Source organism: Girardinichthys multiradiatus, chromosome 19, assembly GCF_021462225.1.
Source record: "Girardinichthys multiradiatus isolate DD_20200921_A chromosome 19, DD_fGirMul_XY1, whole genome shotgun sequence".
In the NCBI taxonomy this organism is placed as follows: domain Eukaryota; kingdom Metazoa; phylum Chordata; class Actinopteri; order Cyprinodontiformes; family Goodeidae; genus Girardinichthys; species Girardinichthys multiradiatus.
Window position 1 is genome coordinate 38,530,693 of NC_061811.1, and position 24,217 is coordinate 38,554,909.

The 24,217-nt window shown below is 43.1% G+C and overlaps 2 protein-coding genes across 3 annotated transcripts in view; both read right to left on the reverse strand.

Moving 5' to 3' along the window:
- The window catches only part of kiaa0586 (KIAA0586 ortholog), a 64,585-nt gene that overhangs the window by 35,708 nt on the left and 4,660 nt on the right, over positions 1–24,217 (reverse strand). For both annotated transcript variants that reach the window (XM_047345003.1, XM_047345002.1), the window contains exons 4-7: positions 19,113–19,183; positions 17,641–17,725; positions 17,485–17,557; positions 11,049–11,175 (exon numbers count right to left, since the gene is read on the reverse strand). In XM_047345003.1, the coding sequence (XP_047200959.1) occupies positions 11,049–11,175; positions 17,485–17,557; positions 17,641–17,725; positions 19,113–19,183 (356 nt within the window). The remainder of the gene's footprint in view (positions 1–11,048; positions 11,176–17,484; positions 17,558–17,640; positions 17,726–19,112; positions 19,184–24,217) is intronic.
- Positions 3,282–9,082, reverse strand: irf2bpl (interferon regulatory factor 2 binding protein-like). The gene has a single exon (XM_047345004.1). It carries the CDS (start codon positions 5,955–5,957, stop codon positions 3,936–3,938), a length of 2,022 nt encoding a protein of 673 aa, XP_047200960.1. The 5' UTR covers positions 5,958–9,082; the 3' UTR covers positions 3,282–3,935.

Below are 24,217 nucleotides of genomic sequence, written 5' to 3' on the forward strand. Positions count from 1 at the left end.
TCAGCTTGAATGGTGATTTATGAACAACCAGAGACACAGACAGGGGCTTATTTTTGTGGCTTTATGACGGAACAGTGTGGTGAAATAATAATATGATTTAACACCTACATACAAAAATTGTCCTTTAGGATTTTAATACATAAAATAATGAATCTTGAATTGATAATTGTGAACAGAATGGTCACTGAACACATCCATTCTTAAATCCCACTGGTTTTCCAGCTTGCAAATGGAACACTGCCAAGTTGGATGTGATGCCATTCTGAGAACTGACTTCCTGCTTCTGAGGCAGATGGAAACTTTACATGCAAGATGAAATGTAACGTTATTGTTAAACACCTCATTTAATTCAAGTTATATAATTATCTTTTTATTCAGTTGTTTTGGGGCAGAGGAAGAACGGAGTCTGCCGTGGCTACTATCTGCTCAATGAACAGACAACACAAACACACCTTAATGTGCACTATTCAAACACAGATACAGCGACTATTATCTTTTTGATATTGGAAAACACGATAAATCAAAGTCCCAGCCCTGTAGTAGTCCATTACCTGTGGCTCTACACTGCCAGTCAGCTGGCTAAAAAAAGTATTCCATATAAAAGAAGTGACACACTCTATTGATGAACTTCAGTTTTAAAGCAACAAGTGTTTTGTCTCTTATAAAGCTGACTGCATGCTGGCCTTCACAGCAGCCAGACTAATTACCAAGCTATCAGTTTGTTGTACTGGTGTTCATTTATAAAGAGCAGAGGAGCGTGAATGTTCTGCACAGTAGCCTAAGCACATGAAAACTGTTGTCTATGCTGCAGTTTTGCTCAAGTCTAAATATACAAATCAAAACAAAGTTATAATAACATTAACTGCAGTAATAAGTATGTCAAATTATTTTAGCAGCGGTAGGAATAACTTGTTTTTCATGTTTTAAAAAGAGCAATAAGATATTTTTATTTAATCGATATCATAAAACCGCGGCATTTTAACTAAAGGTCATCACAGTGAGAATCTACCAGTCCATACCTAGTTCCTAAACCTAAATACTAACTGATGGCATGCAGAAGGAATGATCTCATTTCTGAAGAATGCTACATCAAACAGAAAAGCTGCATTTCAATGAAAAGTTTACTCTAATGGAATTTATTAGAACTCACTCAGCCCCAAGGCACATTACAATATCAAATGTGTTAGTTTCATCATGTGTCACTACAGTTAAGGGCAGAACAAAAAACACAGTCAATAATACAGAATAGATTCCCAAATGTACAAAGGTGCTTTAGAACTGAAACCACACTAAAAATGATCAAACAGCAGGAATAAAGTTCAATGAAATCATAACGTTTATAGACAGCACCTCTCGTTCATGTTTCCATCATTTATACACTAACCTTTTTAGTTACATACTGGACTGTAGTTAGATGAAGTACAAAATACACGCTTGATTTTTTAAATGACATTCTGAATCTGCGATAACCTCCTTTCATATTTGTTACTAAATAATCCTTACTTTGAATAGCTGTTTTGGATAAAAGTGTAAGTAAAACTTACATTTGTAAAAAATGTAAGTTTTACTTGAACTTATATTTTTAAGTTAAGAAGGTCCCCTCCTCCTTAATCTTCACACACAGTCTTTAAAAATTACCTGGGGTTTTACTTCATGTATCATAAAATTAACCAACAAAATGTTTTAGCTTTTATTTAAGGTCACAAAGTATGACAATACGTGTTTTGTAGGCTAATTAATCTCTGGTCTTGAAGATCCAGATCTGGTGAATAGACAAAATAAATCAAAAGTTGTCATATTAAAATAAACTAGCTTCATTTAGAAATTCAGCACAAGATGTTTTAAATATGCTCTCAACTCCTTTTTTACATTAATACTAGATGGAGAGTAACCATTTGCATTTTGATTTAATTAGTGGTTTTTAATCCTTGAATATAAAAATGCTTTCCTTAATTCTTCTACAATAAAGCTGCAGCTAGTAAACTTAATGTCAAAAAGAAAAATCTTCATAGAGCTTTAAGGATTTTAAGGTGTATTTGCATTATAAGACCCAGAACATTTTTTCCAGAATTATTTTTTCCCACTGATGGGTCCAAAACATGGTCATTGACAGCAATAACCCCTCCCACAGCAACTGTATCCCCTCTCACTGTAGCAGTGTCAGTCCAGTTCTTGCTCTGCATGAAAAAGTAGGATAGGGCGTCCTCCACCAGGTAATTAAAATTTTAGATTTCTTAAAAGGATTGTATTACAACTATATCATACCAGTGACAGCCAATTATTAGTATTTTAAAAGTTTGGACTAAAACTGTTTTATACCAGTGACCCAGCTTATGTGAATGATGGGACCACAACTGCCTCATACCAGCAACCTCAAGGATTAATATTATCATTTTTCTTCTAGCACCGGATGAATTCCTTACCACAGAGGACTTAATGAGCTAATTACCTCTATTAGAAAGATTGGATTAGAACCAGCTCTTACCAGTAAACTCCCAAGGATTATTAGTGTCATTTGATTTGTTTTTCTGTGTTTGATTTTCTGTATCATTGTAATGTTTTTCCTCATGTACAGCGCCTTGAGTGCTGAAAAGCACTATATAAATAAACTTGACTTAAAATGGATGATTTCTGGCAAATAAAACTATAACCAATTCTTTCACAGCAACTACGCTTAACACCTTATGAAGAGTCACAAAAAACGCTGTGGAGACCATAAAAGGATTTTGTCGATGTTGACTTTGGAGACAGGAAGAAGATAGATAGCTGCATTCGGGATTATATCTTGACGTTCAGCCATAAACTTGTGATCATTTCACAGCATTTACACTGTGATCATAATTATAATCCCTTCAAAGTACTGGGGACGTTTGTAACATTTACAGATATTTAACAAATAAAGCCTGAGAGACCTGGCTCAAAGGAGAGTAAACCACACACATACAGCAGCAACAAACTGTTTTAAAAAAAATCTGGTTCTGATCCACAGGTGTTGGGGTGGTCTTTAATTGCGCTACAGAACTTAAACAGCTTAGAACTCTAAATTATTCCTTTGAATGAAGAATTGACTTCCTCTTCCACCACAGATGGCTGTAAACAGAGGTCGATTAATTTAAAATCTCTCGCAGTTACAGTCAACACATCATCAGCCAGTAAGTTGGAGCAGCTCTGCATATTTCAGGACAAGAGAAGAATATATAAGAGCTTTTCTTCTCCAGAAAAGTGCTGCAGGATAACAGCAACACCAACTGGAAAGAAATACTAACAGGAACTCAGCTGTCTTCACTATCAAATTCCACCTTTATTTTTAATACTGTATTCTAAACATCCAAGCACTCTTTATATACGTTATTAACAAGTATACAAAGTAGTTGAAGCTTTTATAGGTCCTTCACTGCATAAAAAGTACAAACACCACATTTAAAACAGGAAATCTGTTCAGTGTATTTAAGACCAATAAATCAGGTGTTCTCCAAATGTTCTATATGACATGATAAAAATAATTAATGCACTTTCATTCATTGGTATGCAGTGTTTTAACCACTATTTATTTATGTTTAAATACCTGATGAATTTTCTTTCCTTTCATCAGATTCAGTAGAACAAAATGTGACATAAATAACACAATAACACACAGGTATCATTCAAACAACGATTCCACCCTACAAAGTTATTTTAATTATGATAGCAAAACTAATTATTATGCCATCTAATAAAACTGTCAGAGATGCAACTGCATTAAACAACTTAAAATGTTTTGATCTAAGAATTAGGGGCAATCTGATTTTTTTTTATATACGATCTTCCACCAATCACATAGAAAAGGGGTTTTGAGGCTCAGCAGCAGAACCACTGTGTGGTCATGATATGTGTTTCTTTTTTTTCTTTGTTTTTGTCTCGCAAAAAGGTTGACATTAAGGGACCCCTCAATCTCCTTAGGGGTCCCTTTCCTTCTTAACCTTCACATCACCAGCCAGGATGGTAGCTATCTCCCCCTGCATGAAAGCCCAGGGCACGTTGGAGCCCAACAAGGGACATTTGTCCCCGCTGGGACAGTACACCTCCCCAGACGCCCCCTGGGCCTTAATGCTCTCTCTGGAGCACGGGAAGCAGAACTTGTGGTTGGGGACGGAGGGACATTGAACAAAATGGGTGTCCTCTAAGCGTTCGTGGCAGATAGTGCAGCACAGAGGTCCGCTGTTGGCCATCGGTGAATCGGGCACGCTCTGAGACGGCACCTGGTCCATGGCACCGGTGGACTGCGACGGTGCGGACAGCCCGGTTTCTCCGTTGCGTGACGAGAGGCGCCTCTGGCCGGATACGGAGGGGGGAGACACTGGACTGCTGCTATTGTGTCTAGATGAGGAAGTGGTTGAGTGAACCGAGTCTCTGTCCTTACTGGGTGAGTACGCGTTCCCGAGCGTGTCGGCCACTGACAAGAGCGCGGCCATCGGGGACTGCCTGTTCTGAGGTGCCGCAGCATCTGGGGGTGTGGTGCGGCCGGACGGGACACTGGGATGTCCCGGGGTCAGCGGTGGTGGTGGCCCAGCAAACGAGCCCACAGCCATCGAGAGTTTAAGAGCTTCAGCTTGGCTGTTGATCCACTGCTGCCTTTGTTGCTCCTCTGTCAACTTCACACTGCCCTCAGCAGAGTCCGGCTCCGGGGAGGCTTTCCTCTTCCTCGCCGCGGCCCTGGGAGTGCTGCCCCCGCTGCCAGAACCCGAAGCTCGACCTGGAAGCACAAGTGATGTTGGCAGCAGCGGGTAGCTGCCGTCAATGTAAGGATGTGGTAGCATGTCCTCGCCCACAGCATCTTTAAAAAACCGCAAGGATTCCGGTAATAAGTCCCCGAGTAGGCGCCAGTCCCCGGATCCATGCTTCTTCTCGTACTCCAGATACTTAAACCCAGAAGACAGACCTCTGCCGAAGTCCTTCATGCAGTCCTGATACATCTGCTTAGCGACCCCCGAGGCGCTGGAGAACACATTCCCGGAGCCACACGGGTACTCAATAAAGATCTTAAGCTCGTAGTCCATACCGGTTTTGGAAACAGCGTCGAAAGCGAACACTCTACCGACCAGACCATGGTCCTTTTTGAAGCGGACATCAAACGGTGTGCACCCGGAGAGGAGGACCAGTGTTTCCCGCACAGCTTTGGGCTTACTTGCCCACTCTTCCTGTCGGCTCCGGAGGCTCTCGCTTAGCTCAGCCAGAGCGTCCGCGTTCCGCTGCTTGTCTTTCATCTCCCGCTCCTGGTCTGTGCTTGACACGGAGGCGGGTCGCTTTCCACTCAGTTCGGAGTGCCCCACCTGGCCCGGCAAAGAGGCGACCACCATGGAGCTGGTAGGGGGTCTGCCCGCCAAGGTATGCGAGGTCGGTCCGTTCATTCCAGTCTGAGGCATGAGGTTTGGAGGTACAGTCATCTGGGCCGGTACGGAGACCAGGCCACCGTTGCTTTTGCTCCGGGAGTTTGGACTTTGTCGGTTCAGCTCAGGGGGTCCGTCGTCTGCTTTAAAGCCGTTCAGCCCACCGAATCCATTGGGCGGCCTACTGCTACTGCTGTGCACTGAGTAGTCAAACCGAGCCCGGCTATCCGCTACCTGAGTGTATCGGTCCAAACCGGGCTGCTGAGACTTTCCCTGTCCGTCCGCCGTGTAGTGGTTTAGCTGTCCCAGAGGTTCCTTCCCACTCAGTAAAACCGACTGGCTCTTCGCTGCAGCGGACTGCTGCTGCGCCGGCAGTCCGCCTGCAGAGGACCGGCTGTCCTGGAAGCCCTGAGCCCGCTTCAGATGGCGGGCCGTCTCGATGACGAACTCGATCCGGTCCGCGCCCTCGTAGTTGACGCAGCCCCGACACACGGGCTCGGTGAAGTCCCATATCATGGCCCAGGGCATGCGGGGCAGGTCGCACAAATAGCACGACTGTCTGCGGGATGAGGAGACCTGCGGGGAGGACATCTTCCCTCTGTCGGCCTCCCTCCCTGCCTTCTCCACAGAGCTGCTTACACCTCCTGCTGCTCCGCAAAAACCTACAAAGAATGAATGAGGACAGACTGCGGTGTCTCCTCTCCTCTCAGGTTATTGTTCCTCCCTTGCGATGTTGCAGCAGAGAAGGTGGGGGTGTTGTGCGTTTCTTCCCGCATCCTCTCAGGGAGGCTTAGGAATTTGGTTTGCAACACCCCGCCCCTCTGCAACCTCCCAGCCACGCCACCTGGATGACGGGATTCCTCTTTGCAAGAGCTGGTATCAAAACACAGAGGGTTGGGACAAACAAATTACAATAAAACAAGATGGCGAGGAAAAAAAACAAAACAAAACTGCACATGTATGTGTATGTAGACAAAACTGCCATGGAGAAAAAAGACACAATATCTAGCTACAAAAGGTTAGTTAGGGGAAGATGTTGTAATATTTAAATATTAGCTGAACATGTTGTACAGACCTTCTAAATCTATCAATCAGTTCAGCAGCAATATTAAAACTGTGACCGTTTTATAACTAGACAGCACTTTAAAGTTGATGGTGGTTATACCAGGGGTGCTGCAGATGTTTTAGTGTTGCTAGGCAGTTTTACTGCACTCCATCTGCAGAACGGAAAACAGACTAATTGGGTTTTCCTGGCCACTTCCGATTTGTATTGTTCTTTGAGGGCCTAAGCAGAGTTCACACCGTGTAATTATCAGCCCTCTTAGACAAAACCTTTAATTCGCTGTAGTAAATTGTAAAAAACACAGTTTTGATCATGCAGTGTGAGTTATCTCCTCTTGTCCAGCCAGGAGCACATCATAAGTGTGACACTAGAAAAAGTGCATTTAGACATAAAACGTGTCCACTCACTGTTGCTCTGATACCTCCGGCTGATCAGTCTGATGTGATGCTGCTACAGCAACAAGTCATGCATTTTAGCATCTTCCACCATGTATGTGTGACAGGGGTTACTATCAAGATTTGATCATATTTAGTTCACACAGTGTGTTGTTTGAGTCCTTTGCATTTTCTGAAATCACAGTGTGGAAGTAATAAATTGAACACTTTTAATGAGCTATTTTTGAATCACTGTTTAAGGAATAAAATGTGTTTTCTTTTTTGTCAGCAGACCAGATTGTGATCTGATGTTAATATTGGTGATGCAATCTGAGGACATCACAACTACAGGAAGGTTGTGTTTCCTCTCTGCCAGCTCTTCCCCCACACACACGCACGCACGCACACACACACAACAGGCATCCCTGTGATTGGTACCCTCCGTGTTGCCCTAGAAACGAGCCTGCTGGCTACAAAGAAAGACGGAGGAATCTGCTGAACATCATGGGCTGAAGCCTGGGTTCACCCCAACTCTCACTCTATACAAATAAATATGCTAATCAACTAACACACACATACAAGCAGAACTGGGTTCAGTTCATACATCATGATGCTTTGTAAGCAGATACTCTCCCCTAAATCTACATCATTGTTGGGTCAAACTAAAAGCCTTAAATGAACAGGTTTATATCTAGGCATGACTATTTATGGTTCTGTCTACAATGCCTGAATATGCACTTTCCATATATTAACAGATGATAATGATGGGTTTTGTTTCTTGTGTCGTTTCTTGTTAAGTGTGTCTTTCGATTTGTTGCAGAAACTGCTTACACATTATCTCAAAGACAATGAGCTCTGTCAAATCCAAATATTCCAGTAATGTCCCATTAATACCCCCTGGGGTTGCAAATTACAGCACTGGCATTAGAATTCTAGAATAGCACTGTACAATGTGGCAGATTGTTGGAATTTCTCACCTGCAGTTTTCTTCTTAGTTTTCCTGGTTCAAACAATGCTTCTGGTATTGAATACTGTGTAGCTGGAAATAATATTTCTGTAACTGTGACCCAAATCCCAGATGAGTATAAGAGGAGGCACCATGGAAGCAGAGCAGGAGCAAAGCAAAGAGAGAGGAGGAATACATTTAAACCATCTCTATCACTGGTCATAAAGATTCTGGTAAATAAAATGGATGAACTTCAAGCACTGACAGGGTCCCAACCAGTGTATAAATAAGCCAGTATCATTCGTTTCACTGATACATTACTAGAGGATCATATTCCCGACCCCAACATCTCTCTGTCCAGCTTTCTAACCATACATGCCACAATTCCAACGTTGGATTTGTTTGATGGAAATGCAAAGGATGCACATACCTCAGTTTCAAGACCTTCTGGCAAATCCGATCATAATCTAGTTTTTCTCTGCTCAGTGTATAAACTTCTTGTTCAAAGACAATCTGTGACAGAACCATGAAAAGATGGTCACGGGAAGCTGAAGCAGCTGTGTGGGGTTGTTTTGGGGCCACACACTGGAATGTACTCTTGAGAGCCTCATGGGGATGACATCAATGCCATTGTCTGACTGAATGTATAAACGTCTGTGTGGACATCACTATCTTCACCAGAACAGCAAGATGCCTCCCAAAAAACAAACCCTGGATCAACAGTGACCCGAAGGAACTGTTCAACAAGTTCAACTGTTCAACAAAAGACACTGTCAGCCAACAAACTGATCTCAAATGTTTTATGTTCCATCTCAGTGTTTGGGCAGCAGCATCATCCATGACTGTCTTCAACCAAATCATGGGATGCTGGTGCTCCCATCACCCCCCTCCTGCCTATCTGTCTCTAGGAAGTTAGAAGAAGAGGCAGCTGAAACATTTTCAGGCCCAGAGGTCTTGTGGAACAGCTGATTGGGATTCTTCAGCACCTCTTAAATTTCAACATGACCCATGAGGAAGTTCCATGTACCAGAGGTACCTTGACAAGACCTCCTGTCCTGTTCTGGTACCGAAAAAGCTCACCCATCAGTCCCTAACGACTAGAGACCTGTTGCCTGGACATTCCAGATCATGAAGGTCCTGGTCCTTGTTGGCCCACCTGAGTAAGAAAACAAGCAACTATCAGGACCCCCCGCTGTTTGCTTATCGCTGGGGAGTTGGGAGGTAAAGATGCCATTATAGACCTGCTTCAACAAACCCACTGTCATCTGGACAAAGCCAGCAGCACTGTGAGGATCATGTTCTTTGATTTCTCCGGTTCATTTAACACAATTCAACCTGATTTGCTTTGCCAGAAACTCCAGAAGACTCAAGTGGAGGCCTCAACAATCTCCTGGATCAAAGACTACCTGACAAACAGACCACAGTTTGTGAGACTGAAGGGTTATGAGTCTAACCAGGTAGTCAGCAGCACAGGAGAACCACAGTGGACTGTACTCTCACCATTCCTTTTTACTCTGTGCACCTCAGACTTCCAGTACAAGACAGACTCCTGTCATCTGCAGAAATACTCGGATGATTCTGCAGTCGTGGGGTGGATCAGAGATGGACAAGAAGCTGAGTACAGGAAGGTGGTGGACCATTTTGTGGCATGGTGTGGAAACAATCATCTCATTTTGAACGTGACTAAAACAAAGGAGATGATTGTAGATTTAAAGAGAAACAGGAATAAGTCAAAAACTATTTCTATCATGGGAGAAGAAGTGGAGGTGGTGGAGGAGTAGAAATATCTTGTTGTTCACCTGGACAACAGACTAGAGTGGAGATGCAACTGTGAAGCCGTCTAGAAGACAGACAGACTACTTCTTGAGGAAGCGTAGGTCATGCAGTGTTTGCAGCAAGATGCTGCATATCTTCTATAAGTCTGTTGTGGAGAGTGTGATCTCTTCTGCAAGGGACTTAAAAAAGCTCAACAAGCTGATAAAGAAGGTTGGCTCTGTTTTCGGGACTCCTCTAGAACTTCTGGAGATCATTGTGCAAAGGAGGATGTTTCATAAAATGAAGAACATTATGGAAACCCTGAGCATCCTCTTCACGAGGCTGTCCTACAACAACAGAGTGTCTTCAGTCAGAGGCTTCTCCAGATCTGCTGTAAGACAGACCGTTACAGGAGATCCTTTCTGCCCACAGCCATCAGCATCTACAACGGCTCTTTGAAGAAACCTGCATAATATGAGCAACAACAACATTTAATTTCCCTTTGGGATTAACAAAGTCTTTTTCAGTTGAATATACTAAATATACCTTTGAGTAGAGATGGGCCAAACAGCTTTTGCACTTATCACAACATTTTGTGATGTTTATTCCTATAACAATAAAATTGATGAAACCTATATAAACTATCTTTATAGTGTATTTGGTAATACATGTCACTACATACAGTCAAAGCCTCATTAGCACAATACAGTTCTAAAAATAAATGTTCTGCATTAACATTTAAATTACTTCAGTTTTATACAGTTAATCAGCACCAATCATATTTTAATATGTATATTTGTAGTTATTGCTCTCATTGAACTAACAATAAAAAACAATAGTTCAAAGACCAAATGTAACTATTTCAACCATGCTGTATGTTTTGGGGGGTCCAAACATTGTTAGTTAGAGTTTTTCATAGTCACAATAAATCTAAAATCTTATCACGAACATCTTTTTGCAGATAATAGTAAACAATACCATAATTGCCTATCCCAACCTTATAGCCAGCACAGAGGCAGCCACATGTATTCTATGTATGGAAGGTAAAACCAGCAGTGAAGGACTATCCGATCTACATAAACAGATGAAGCAGAGGAGGAGGAGGATGGAGGGCAGGAAACGTCATCAACAGTTTAGAAATCCAAATACATGAAGAACCCAGAATTCCTTTATTACGACATCTATAGTCATATCAGAACGGCCATTGAACCCAACATGGATGTTTGGAACATTTGAGGCACCAAAAAAAAAGTCCACGCAGCCACAAAGAAGAAGACTTCATATACAAAGCTTGCTTAGAGTCAACACTGGCTCTGGGAACTGTTAACCATCCCTTTAGTCTTGGTGGTGGGGATGTCCAACTATCCACCAGTGCTTCTTTGTTTTTTTCTTCATCGAGTCTGGCTGTTTTCCAGCTGCAGGAAACTGCCTCTCTATAACTCCTAGATGATCTGCTGTCATCCACGTGAAATTGAACTGAAGACATTTTTTTACATTGCCGCAAAAGAAACAAGATACCCTCCTGCAAGCTCATCCAATTTTACCTGGTTTGCTCTGGCCTGAAGTCACGGTGCCATGTTTCCATGGTGACTGCATCCCTCTGGATGACAGCAGGTGTTATAGCAGTCCCTCCAGTTCCTGATGAGCTTGGCTTCTGGTCCCACACTTTGGCTGGTGGAGGACAGAAGACAACATTTTTGTGGATAACTGTAAATGCAAAAGACATTCCTCCCATTCTGTCATTTTTGTCTTCAATATCCCAGCTTTTCCAGACAGATCCAGTAAAATAAACGTAGTAAACATTTTTTTTAATTAGGCCTTGCCTTGGTGCAGGGTATGCATTCAATTTCTAAATAGCTCAATATTACCAACAACCTCCTGAAGCAACACGATCTCTATCCTTTGCTGGATTTGTTGAAAATGCCTCAACAAACACATGAACTTCTGTATTTTGCTGCATCATAAATATCATCACAGCTGAAGGAAGGGAAACACTTATGCCACTTGCTGATTGCGTCTTTTAAGACCACACAGACGAAGCATAGTTTTGTATGGACTACGTGGAAAGATTCATCTGATACAGAAAAGACACTGGAGGAAGAGGCCTTTCTGACCAGAAACATGACTATATACACATAAAGTATTAGTTGTCTTTCCGTGGATTCACTCAGTACAACACATGAGTATGGGATATCACGCTCTGCATGTCCTGGCTGAAGCCACCTCTAATCACACCTCCTAGGCAAATGACGTGATGACGACAGGTGATAGGCCACGCCTTCACTATATACCTGTCTGCCATCGCTGTCATTACTCAGTTCTTACGCTCTTCACCTTGTTGAGAGCACCTCTTTGAGTCAGGCTAACTAGCTGCTGTCGGTTAGCTCTGTGTTTTTTTCAGAAAGGTTACTTGGAATTAGTTGCTTTTGTTGGAGTTAGTCACTGCTACCTGCTGGTAAGCGTGTCTGCCTGCGAAGCGCTAATTTCAAGCAGTTCAGTCTGGCTTTCGTGGTTCGGGATGAGCACAAAGCCAACACAAGCAAAGCAGAAGTCGTCTATTCATCCCTGTCTACAGGGATGCGGCTTCATGAAAAGGACCAGCATGAGGCTTGTTACGTTTGTCTCTTGATTGGTCAGGCTCGCAGAGTGTTGGTGTAGCCCGAAGCATGTGCGTTCTCTCGCCAGCTTCGTCGCTCGACCCTGGAGAGACAGGTTAAATTCCTCGAAAAAGGTGCTGGGAGAGGTTGCTGTCTCACAGCGAGATCCACTACTCTTCGAGTCGGGAAACCTGGTTTCGTCCGAGGACGGCTTTTCGGTCGGAGTCCCCGCTTCCAGCTGGGCAGATCATATGCAGTATCTTTATGGGATAATGAAGGTGCCCGGTCTCAGCTTCAACTAGAGCCCCTTTAGGGAGGACGTGCTGGACATCAGTTTGGACGTTCATGGCCTGTCCGACTCTCCTCATGGCAGAGTCTCTGCCGCCGGGTCAGGCTGCCGCTCCTGCGCTAGCAGACCCAGGCGACACATCTTTTTTCTTCCTTTACCGTCGTGCAACTAATACCCTGGACGTGGAATCGCCCTCCCCACCTCCTGCGGAGAAGCCATCGCAATACGCCAGGTTTTATCTCCCCTCGGAGCCGGCCGCAGTCAAGCACTGTCTATCAATGTTCCCAGACTTTGTTTTGGAGTTGACGTCTTCGTGGAAAATGTCACTGTCCACCCACGTCACGGTGTCGGGTTATGGACAGTATCTGGACTTGAAAGGCGCCGAAAAAGCCGGAATGGTGAATATTCTGCCTATGGAACCGTCTTTGGCAGTGTATCTGGCCCCATCCCAAAATCACAGTGTGGGTGGTCCAACATCGCTTCTGTCCAAGCACTGTAGGTTCTCCGCTGCTCAACTGGAAAAAAACAGAGCTCAAGCGACCACTGCTCGTTCCCTGAGATCCATTACCATTCAGCAGACATTCAAAGCTATGCACTTGGTGGAGCTTGGAATCCAAACACAGCTGGAGAGCCCTCTGATGCCATTCTTGAATGAGGTGAGGATTACCGCTGACAACATCCTCCGTGTATCCCGCTGTGCAGCGCTCTCCCTGGGCAGAGGGATGGCGTCAACAGTGGTTGCACAAAGGCACCTGTGGCTGACGCTCTCTGACGTCCCGGGTAGGGACAGAGCAGTCTACCTGGATGAACCGGTGGTTGCCGACGGGTTGTTTGGGCCAACTCTCGACGCCATACATACAAAATTCGAGCTGAGAAAAAAGCAGATTGAAGGGCTGCACTGTATCACCCCCAGACGTGATGTGAGACCCAAATTCAGCTCGGGCACTCGCAAACCGGCTGTACCACCACCCCCAGAGGCTGATGCATCTAGTGAACTTGAGCCCTGAGACGGCACAGCCACAGAACCACAGCCAAGCTCTCCGAAAGACGGCCTGGAGCAGAGGTCCTCCTCCGGGGCTCCAGAGGGACTCGACGTCCCGGAAGAAGAAGACAGTCTCGTAGCTGTGGGACTCAAGATCCAGGGGTCTCAGCAGAAGGGAGACATGTTTGCCAGTTTTCGGCAGCTGCCGTCCAAAAGATGTTTTGCTGGTGTTGTTTGGGATCCCAGTCCCAAGAAGCGCTGCATTTCCATTTCCCCACGACAGTCTCCCAAGCACAATTTCCCCACAAACACATTTGCACTAAAAACCCCCAGTTTGGGTGCATTGAATATTTTTCTACGTCTCCACAGATGGCACGCATGCGCACTCCAACCTTGGGTGAAGAGGACCCGTTACTATGGGTTACAGATACAGTTTCGCCAGAAACCACCCCGTTTTATTGGTGTGGTAAACACGGCAGTAATGGCCAAAGCAGCAGAGGTTCTGAGAGAGGAAATAAATACGCTGTTGGCAAAAGGAGCTATTCGTACGGAGACGAACAGAGGTTGGTACAGCCGTTATATCGTTGTTCCGAAAAAGGGAGGGCTTCGTCCAATCCTGGACTTGAGAGTTCTGAACAAATACCTTTGAACATACAAGTTCAAAATGTTAACACTCATGCAGCTTCTGAGTGCTATCAGCCCGGGTGATTGGTTCGCAACGATCGACCTGACAGACGCTTACTTTCACGTAGCGATACACCCGGACGGACCACAGGCAGTTTCTGAGATTCCCCTTCGAGGGCAGGGCTTACCTCGTACTGCCTTTTGGTCTGTCTCTAGTGCATCGCACCTTTACAAAATGTGCGGAGGCAGCGCTAGCACCTCTGAGAGAAATAGGCGCCCGCATTTTAACTTATCTGGACGACTGGGCTTTAATAGACAGTTCCAGAGAGCAGGCGACAGCTGCACTGTCTGGTCAACTGAAGATGAGCCGGGTCCAGCGGTGGACCCGCTCTCACCGGTTGGGTGCATGGGGTCACCGCAGCAGTAAGCTAACGACAACCACTGCATGTATGTTGGCTCTCCACCCTTGGCAGGAACCAGTTGTGCTGAGGTTCGCCAATAGGGAGAGTAACCTTTTGCAAGGTGGTATCCACGGATGACTCCCTGAGCGGGCTGTGCGATGGCATGGCGGTGAGGGGGGTTTGGACACCAGTTCTATCCAAACTACACATAAACTTCCTGGAGCTACTAAATGCAACTACTTGTACTGGAGACGGTCCGCAAACAGGGTCTGTCCCTAATTTTGGTAGCACCCGACTGGTAGGCCGATATAATCAGCCTGCTGGCAGCCTAGCCCTGGGAACTCCCTGTGTGCCGTGATCTCCTCACTCAGGCAGGGGGGGGGAGAAATTTTATCCACACCCGGAGCTGTGGAAGCTGCATGCCTACCTGCGGAGAGGTCCAGCTTATTAGCCAAAGGCCTCCCCCCTGCTGTGGTGGCAACAATCCAGAATGCAAGAGCATCCCCCACTAGAGGCTTATACCCTTACAAATGGCAAGCTTTTGAGCAGTTGTGTGAGGACAAGCACATTGTTCCATTTCAGCACTCAGTGGTAGACGTTTTAATGTTTTTGCAGGAACTGCTGGATGACGGTCTTTCCTTTTCCACAATAAAGGTCTACTTAAGTTAGGGTTTCTGCCTGCCATATTGGTTTTAATCGAGTCACACCAGATGCTTATCCTCTGGCTGTACGCTTCTTAAAGGGGGTTCGTAGACTCAGACCTGTGATTAAAACCCAGTTTTCCTTCCTGGGATTCCACATTGGTACTAGAAGCTCTTTGTGACCCTCCATTTGAACCTTTGGAGTCAGTGGATATGAAGTTCCTTTCATATAAGGTTGCTCTGCTCCTTGCTCTGACAACTGCAAAGCGGGTTAGGGACCTCCATGCTTTGTCTGTAAATCCCACCTGCATACACTTTTCACCTGATGGTTCCAATGTCACCTTGCGACTTAATGCAGCTTATCTTCCTAAGGTTATACCTTTGGACGATAGCTCCATGACTATGGAGCTTTCTAGTTTTTGTCAACCTCCTTTTGCATCTGAGGAACAAAGGAGGTTACGCTTCCTGTGCCCTTTACGTCCACTGCGCAGTTACATTGACCGTACACAGGCTGTGAGGTTGTTTGATCAACTGTTTGTGTGTATTGCTAACCCAGCAAGGGGGAAAGCTATGTCCAGACAAAGGCTCTCCCACTGGATTGTGGAGGCTATTTCTCTAGCTTACAGCAGCAGGTGTCTACAAATGCCCCATGGTGTGAGGGCTCACTCCACCAGGGGCGTAACAACCTCCTGGGCTCTATTTAGAGGGGTACCTATGAGTGACATTTGTGGTGCAGCCAGCTGGTCTTCGCCGCACACAAGTTTTATCGTTTGGATGTGACAACCCCTTCTGTGGCTCACTCATTTCTTTCTGCTGGGTCTGAAGTGCTGCACTAGTATGCAGTGCATGACCCAGGTTTGATGGCTGTTCTGCGGGGCGTTTATATATGTTCCATACTCGTATTGTACTGAGTGAATCGACTGAAAGGGAACGTAAAGTTATGCATATAACTTCTGTTCCCTGAAGGAGAGTAACGAAGTACAACACATGGCTGCCCCGCTGCTCAGCTGGGCTCAGTGAATAGCGGCTATCGAACTGAATAATGATGGCAATGAAGGACAGGTATATAGTGCAGGCAGGGCCTGTCACCTGTCGTCATCACATCATTTGCCTAGGAGGCGTGATTAGAGGTGGCTTCAGCCAGGACACGCAGGGCATGATATCCCATACTCATTTGTTGTACTTTGTTACTCTCCTTCAGGGAAGAGAAGTTATATGCATAACATTACGTTTTTTGCTTTTTGTTTGGTTTGATTTTGTTTTTGTCCTTTTAATGTTCAGAGACATATGTCAGATTTGGAGTAAAGGTAATTAAAACAATAAAAATGTATTTGTAAGATTCATGCACTGTTGAGCATGGTTTGTCTCTCCTGAACTATATCCATGGTTTCATTCAATATCCAGTATTCATTCCATGGCTTGCTTAAGTATCTATAGAAATGTTTTAATTCAGCCATAATGGAGGATTTTTGAGTATGAAGAAACTGTTTGAGGCCACTACAGAATCTTAGTTGGACTTTGACTAGGCCACTCCAAAACCTTTTCTCTTAACCAAATCAGAAGTGGACTTGCTGGCATGCTATGGATCATTGCCCTGCTTCGTAGCCTAATTGTGCTTGAGCTGAAGGTAACAAACTGATGGGTGCAGGGTCTTTGTCAGGATTTTCCACTAGAGATCAGAATTCACCAATCCATTAATAAAAGCAAGTCGGCAAGGTTTTCAAACTGCAAAACAGCACCAAACCATCACACTACCACCACCACATTTGACAGGCAGTATAGCGCTCTCTTCCTGAAATGCTGTGCTAGTTTTACGCTAGATGTAATGGGACTAACACCTGCCAAAAAGAATATTCTACAGAATATTTTCCCAGAAGTCCAACGAGATCATCAACATGGATTTTAGTAAATGCGAGATGGACTTTGCGTTCTTTTCGCTCAACATTGGTTTAGCCTTGGAGCTCTCCCATGGAGGCTATTTCTGCCCAGTCACCCTTTCTTGTTGTTGAATCATGAACTATGACCTTAACTGAGGGAGTGAGGTCTGCAGAGCTTTAGGGGTTTTCTATGACCTCCTGGTTGTCAATGCTCTATTGAAGTAATTTAGGTTCAGACCAGAAAGCCTAATAACACACACTATTCTAAAATCTAAAATCTTTCCCAGTTCAGGCACCATTTTTGAAGCTTTTGTAAGCTTTTAATGCACATCCTACCTTTCTAAGTGAGAGAAACACTTCAAATTAACATAAAACTGTGAGTGCAAGTTTTACCTATTTTCATTCACTCTTTCTTATTGTCATCATGAAAATGGAAACCAGAAACAGCTATAAACCTAGCTATGGTTGGAGAAAGTTCAACACACAAATATGAATGAGATGAAGTTTTTGGGTGTGATTGTGTGTATCAGTAGCTTTCTGCTATTAGATGTGTGGTTGGGCTGACTGACCTGCAGCTTTTGAGTCTGAAGTTACTGAATCATGACCCCTCACTATTTTGATAGCTGACTCCAGCAGCTGGCTCTGATTGAACGAGAGGAGAAACAATAATCAGTCAGAGGCTGTAGGAAGGATGCAGCAGCATCTGAGCAGGTGAGTGAATTTACCTGCAGCTGCAGCTGCTGACTCTGCAGTGTCTCCAGGTGATGCAGTGTTTGTTGACTCAGGCCCTGCCCCCTGCTGTCACCCTCCCTTATATCAAAGCAGACAGTCAGGTCACAAAAGTGTCACAACCAGTTTGCTTCAGTAAAAGTGAAAACATAGCAGCTTGTTCACAAAACAATCCACCACTTATGATCCAAGAGACAAGAATTTATCTTTAACATTTGAGTGATTTATTACTTTTTCTATTCAATTATTTTTCAAACAAATGTTAAAACCTGTAAAAAAATGACTTCATTGTTGTTCAGGCAACAACAGAAATATCTTTTTTGTGTTAAGCTATTTTACTGCCCTCTTCAGGCAAAACGCAGTTACTAAATGTTAATAAAATATAATGACAACCCTCATTCCCTTTTCTGCTTTACCTAACCTGTATTTATTCAGGGGTTTTCAGCTGTTCTTGTTACACCTACTTACAACTTGTAGCTAAACACAAAACAGTTAACAGGATTTATCAGCACACATACAGTGCATCGCAAAAGTATTCAAACCCTTTAACTTTTCACATTTTGTTGGGTTAAAACCTTCTATAATAATATATTTTATTGGAATGTTATGTGATAAACCAACACAGAGTATGGAATGACTGTGAAATAGAAGGCAAAGGAGATATGATTTTTGAAGCTTTCATAAAAATAAAAATCAGCATATCTATTTAGACCCCCTTTCTCTGATATCCCTAAATAAGAGTGCAACCAATTGCCTTTAAATGTCACCTACTAGTAACCAGAGTCCACCTGTGCGTAATTTAATCTGAGTTTATATCAACTGTTTTCTTTCTGGCCTTAGAGGTTTGTTAGAGAACATTAGAGAACAAAGAGCATCATGAAGACCAAGGAACACAGCAGACAGGTCAAGGAGAAAGTTGTGGAGAAGTTTAAAGCAGGGTTAGGTTAGAATATAACAAGCTTTAAACGTCTCACAGAGCCTTGTTCAATCCACCATCTGAACATGGAGAGAGGATGGACCAACTGCAGACTGACCAAGCGATGGATGTCCACCTAAGCTGACAGGCTGGGCAAGGAGAACATTAATCAGCCGACAGACAAAGGCCCATGGAAACTCTGGAGAAGCTGCAGAGATCCACCGCTCAGATAGAAGCTATTAGACTTGCCCTCCACAAATATGGCCTTCATGGAAGAGTTGCAAAAAGTAAACTTATGCTGAAATACCATAAGAAGCCTCCTCTGTAGTTTACCACATCACCCTGAGCATAGCACCCTCATGGTGAAACATGGTGAAAGCATCTTGCTCTGGGGATGCTTTTCCAAATCTGGGAAAGGGAAGCTGGTCAGAGTAGATGTCTTCCTTTAAAACCATGTATCATTCTCCTTCTACATCACAATTATGCCCTTCTTTGTGTTAGTTTATCAAATATAATCCCACACTGAAATTTGAGGTTGTACAGTTTGTGTACCTGTTGGTATGCAGCATCTTCTGGATGCCGTCAGATAACTGAGACATTCGAGCTTCTATGTCTGATTGGGCCTTAACACAGAAACACACAAAGAAACAAAAACAGGTATGAACACGTGTTCTTCAGGACGGAGAGTTGTGATAAAATATAATCAAGCCTCTTTCAATTCTAAGGTTTAACATATCACAAAATAATGTGATTATCTAGTCCTAGTAGAATAAGATAGAAATAACTTCAGATGAACAACATGACAATTAAAGGGGACATATCCACATATTCAAAATCCACTTTTGTAGCCTTTTACTAGATTTTGTTGTGTAACCCGGAGTCTGTAGGAGAGCAGAAAAGTAAATTTTAGTCTCTCCAGGTGATGCAGATATCTTTATATTCTGTTTGGGTCATATCTTTCAGTCCGTTCAGTCTTCTCTATCATCTGTTAAGTTTTTCCAACTGTTACGTCACAGAATTTGCTCCGGAACAGCTAAATAAGGTCCTGGACTTCTGGCTGAACAATGTCGCGTATTGCCATATTTATTTCTCGCTATGATTTTGTAGTCCAAGCTCAAGTATACCTACGCTAAAAGAGGATACGTTCGGTTCGGTTGTCGGGTGTCTTAACCCACAAAGTTCATTGCACCGTCCCCCAGAATCAGAACCTCAAAATACCTGATTAAATTTTATTTTTCATGTAAATGTTCCCACATCAGTGGAGAAATTCCTATTCCACAACTTCAAGGATGAGTTCTTCAGCAACTTCCACCAGTATCAAGAAGGTTTTGCTGAACGACTACAGCTGATTAAGGGGTCACTTCCTTCTGTCTATGGAAACAAATAGCAAATAAATAAAATGACAGCAAATTTTATTTTAGACATGAATTTATTGTGTGTTAATATGACGTCCTGGCCATTGTTGACCATTCTACTGATAGCAGTAGCATGGTCCCTTCTGCTTAGTGCTGTGTACTACTTTTAGCTCCTTAAGGACAGAGCCAGATTGAGTGTTTTGAACATTATTATTACATCATTATTTTATTGTTTTCTGCCATTTTGGTCTTGTTTCTGTGCAGCTAGGTAATTGTTATCAAACTACAAAAATATCCTAACGGTTAAAGTGTAATTCTCTTTGACCTGAAGAGGGGTGGGCTGTGAAGTGCCTCAGTAACATTTAAAGAGACGGCACCAAAACAAGTTGCTCCCAGACGCACCTCAGGACAGGGAAAAGAGAATAACAAGGAGTTCAGACCAAAGCATTGCAGCTCTACTTTATATAGACCACATCCTAATGATTTAAGTGTGAAATGGAGGGATTTTAAAGCATATGACCCCTTTAAGCCTGCGTCTTTATTGGTTTAACAAAATGTTAAAACCCCTTGGAGATGTGCAGACTTCATAATTTTTCCCTATATTCTCTGGTATTTATAATAATATATTTGGCTAATGGGCGAAATTTATGAAAGACATAAAAAGTTCACGCTACAGTGATATATAATAGAAGCAAGACATTTAAGTAGAAGCTTTCATTGGTAATTTCCTCATCTCAAACTATATATTGAAACAAAACCCAACAACAATGGTGGGTAGACCACTACAAAAAATGTCAATGTCTCAATAACGTGTCATGTGAACTTGAGTATCAATGCCAGCTTGACAATAACGTATCATGCTGTTCACAAGTCGACTTATTGTCTGCTGAGTCATGGTATCTCACTGTTCTTGAAGGACGGCCCGTCAAGTCATTGAGGTTCTGAGATACAGAGTTACGAGCCTCTAGACGGAGACTCAGCTGATCTCATAGGTTTTCTATGGGGTTCAGGTCTGGAGAAAGAGCAGGTCACTCCATTCCAGGAACCCCAGTCTCCAGCAGCTGTTTCCTAATGATGCTACCTTGAAGAGCTGGAGTATTGTTGTCCATGAAGAAATGAGGCCGGTGTTGTTTATGCAGGGCCACAGTGACTGGATTAATGGGCTTGTCACTGTACCAGTCACTCAGTGTAGGGCTGTTCTGTATTGACTAGACACACCTGCCCACACTGTAACACCACCACCACCAAAGGCTGGCCGGGTGGTAACAGTGGCAGATGCATAGAGCTCTCTTTGATGTCTCCAACATCGTTGGCAGCCACCATTTCCGCTCAACGTGAATCAGCTTTCATCAGACAACAGAGCTGAGGCCCTCTGGTCCCTCGTCCAGCGTAAATGCTCCCTGGTCCGTGCAGCATGATGACCCTTGCAGGTTGTCGAGTACGCAGACCACTCTCATGTAAATTATTTCTAATGGTCTGAAATGACACTTAGGTGTCTCTCACCTCCCTTAAATGTGCCTGTAGTCGAGTGCCGTTCATCATTTGATTCCACAGGGAAATGTTCACAATGAAGCGGTCTTAAGTGTATGATGTGGCTAAAGGATTTCTACTTCCATCCCTTTCTGTGACTCTTCCAGTCTCTCTGCCAACCTGTTGATGACACTATGTGACCCTCTAAGCTCAGTGGCCATTTCTGTCTGAGAACATCCTGTTTGAAGCATGTCTTGGTCTCATGAAGTCAGGAAGTGAACATCATGATGAGGAGGACTGTTTAAATATCACCTCTGAACCAGGATGTTTATTGGTCGATTTCATGGATCAAACACTTGCTGTGAACTTTGACATTAAGCTCCTTGTTGGAGAACAGGAAGTTGTACAAAAAGTACTGAAACATTGAACAGTTGGACATGTACATTCAAAGGCTTATAGAAGGTCACATTAAGATCACCTGTAAAGGTTATTGTGTATTATAGGTTCATCGTGAAATTTCACCCGAAAGCCGAATATCCCTAACGTTTTGTGAGTGGTGTAGATGAAGTAACAATGAAAGACACTGCAATTCACCACAGTTCTAGGCTATATTCCAGCACAGCCTAGTGTCTCACAAACACCAGTATATTACTCTAAAATAAAACGTAGCCATCCTTAAATAGGCTAATTACTCCACCAATAGCAGGAGAATGGTGCTCCAGAACAGAACATAACATTCCAATCATGTTTCAAAACATGAACAAATCCTTTATTCATGCTTGTAAAGAACAGATAGTTGGTGTACAACTTTTAAGAGCAACTGTTCCCACTACACCATCAGTTTTTGGGGTTTGCAAACATGAATTAATTATTATTATCAAAGAAAAATGAATTATTATGAGGTATTATTTCCAGGTATTCCATAAATAATGTGACATTACCCATCCCCAGAGTCCACACCCAATAACCCCCAAAAAAAATCAGACAAAAAAAAAAAACATTCAAAGAAACTGCAACAGCCTGTATGCTTTTATAACATATCTGAACATGTGGATATTAAATGTAAATTTTACCAATACTAAAAGATTGAATTAATATAAACAAACAATAAAGACTGAAGGAAAAAAAACTATAAAATACATTTTTTGTTGAGGAATAAATTAGGTTTTTTTCTAATTAAACTGGCTAACATTACACAAAGACGTATTATTCAGCATTCTGAAGAAGGTTTGTCCTGTTTGATCTTCAGACATTTAGCTTAATACTCCTGACTGTTGAAGGGAGTGTGAACACCATGGTGAGATCCAAAGATCTGTCTGAGGCCTTTAGAAAGAAGATTGTAGCAGCTTCTGAGTCTGGAAATGGATTTAAGGAGGTTCTCTAAAGAATCTGAAATCAGCCGTTACACTGTATGGGACATGAGAGGAGGGGGTTCAGAAGAACTAGCAACATGCTCAGTCTGGCTCATCCCAATGAGATGCTGTAAAGGGACTTTAAACGGCTGAACATGCAGGAAATCCCTCAGACATCTCACATCTCAAAGTGAGGAGTTAGTTACTCAGACTGATGTCAGAGCTGAGAGACGGCAACAAAAAAAATCTCTCACTGTAGGTATTTCAGTCAAAGGGGGTGGAACTAAATATTAAGGGGTAGGGTGTCCTAACTTTTTCCTCACGTAGAAAACATAATTTGTTTATATCTTCTTTTTAATAAGCAAACCAAAGATTATTTCGTTCTTTAAGTAAAATGTATTCACTTTCTTTACAAAGATAAATAAAGACTAGACTTCCATAAGTAAATACTCCTTAATAAAGAACTGAAAATTTAATGGGATGACCTGATTTTTTTTTTACATGGTTGTATATAGAGATAAAGACCAGGCGCTGCCAATTAAGTGTGCTGTTTAACTGATCGGAGGTGATCATCTGTAGGAAAGCAGGAATTTTGGCACTTTACTGAACTCAAACATACAGGGACACTATATTCCCAAATCAAGGAATTTCAGTGTTCCAATCACTGCCATGGCTGCAGGTGTATAAAGTTTGTTGTGGAACTAGACTGGCCTGCACAGTCCTGACCTCAACCTTCCTGAACACCTCTGGGATGAATTAGTGGAGGCTGCAGTTCTGGTATTCTCATCTAATTATGAACACACTCCTACAACAGGTTTACACACGGATAGACCCACGGGTCTATCAACAAATTGGACCTTAAAGATTAGGAATAGGAAGTCAATAAAGTTTATGTACATGTAAAAGTAGACAGAAAAACACTTTTGGTAATATAGTGAATGTGTAAATACAGTTCCAAGGAGGAAACACATCAGCAGCCTTCAATAATATGTTGCTGACCATCAATCTGGGAAAGATTTTAAGACCAACTCTTAACTATTTTCAGTCCATCTCTCTGAAGGGTTAAAAATGATTAAGAAATGGAAAACATTTCAGACAGCTGCCAGTCTTCCCAGGTGTGGACAACCCAGCTAAATGTCAGAGCTCCAAGAATGACAAAACACCCAAGAGCTCCATCTCAGACTCTACAGACCTCAGTTAGCAGGTTAGGGGTTAACATTCCTGACAGGACAATTAGAAACAGTCTGAACAAGTGGAATTTGTATGAAAGTGTTACCAAGAGAAAGCCTCTTCTGTCTATGTCAAATGACAAGCAGTTTGACACTGGAACTATGTTGTTTAGACTGACCAAAGTAGACATTTTTGGAAATACTGAACAGCAATACATGAAGATCTGGTCAATCTGTCACACAGCATCCAAACTCTGATTAAGAAAGGCCCAAACAGTTGTACAAAGCAACTTGTGAGCCATTCCATCACT

What these genes read in the sequence shown, in the direction of transcription:
- irf2bpl (XM_047345004.1), bottom strand. Translation starts at nt 5,957, where the DNA reads ATGTCCTCCCCGCAGGTCTCCTCATCCCGCAGACAGTCGTGCTATTTG.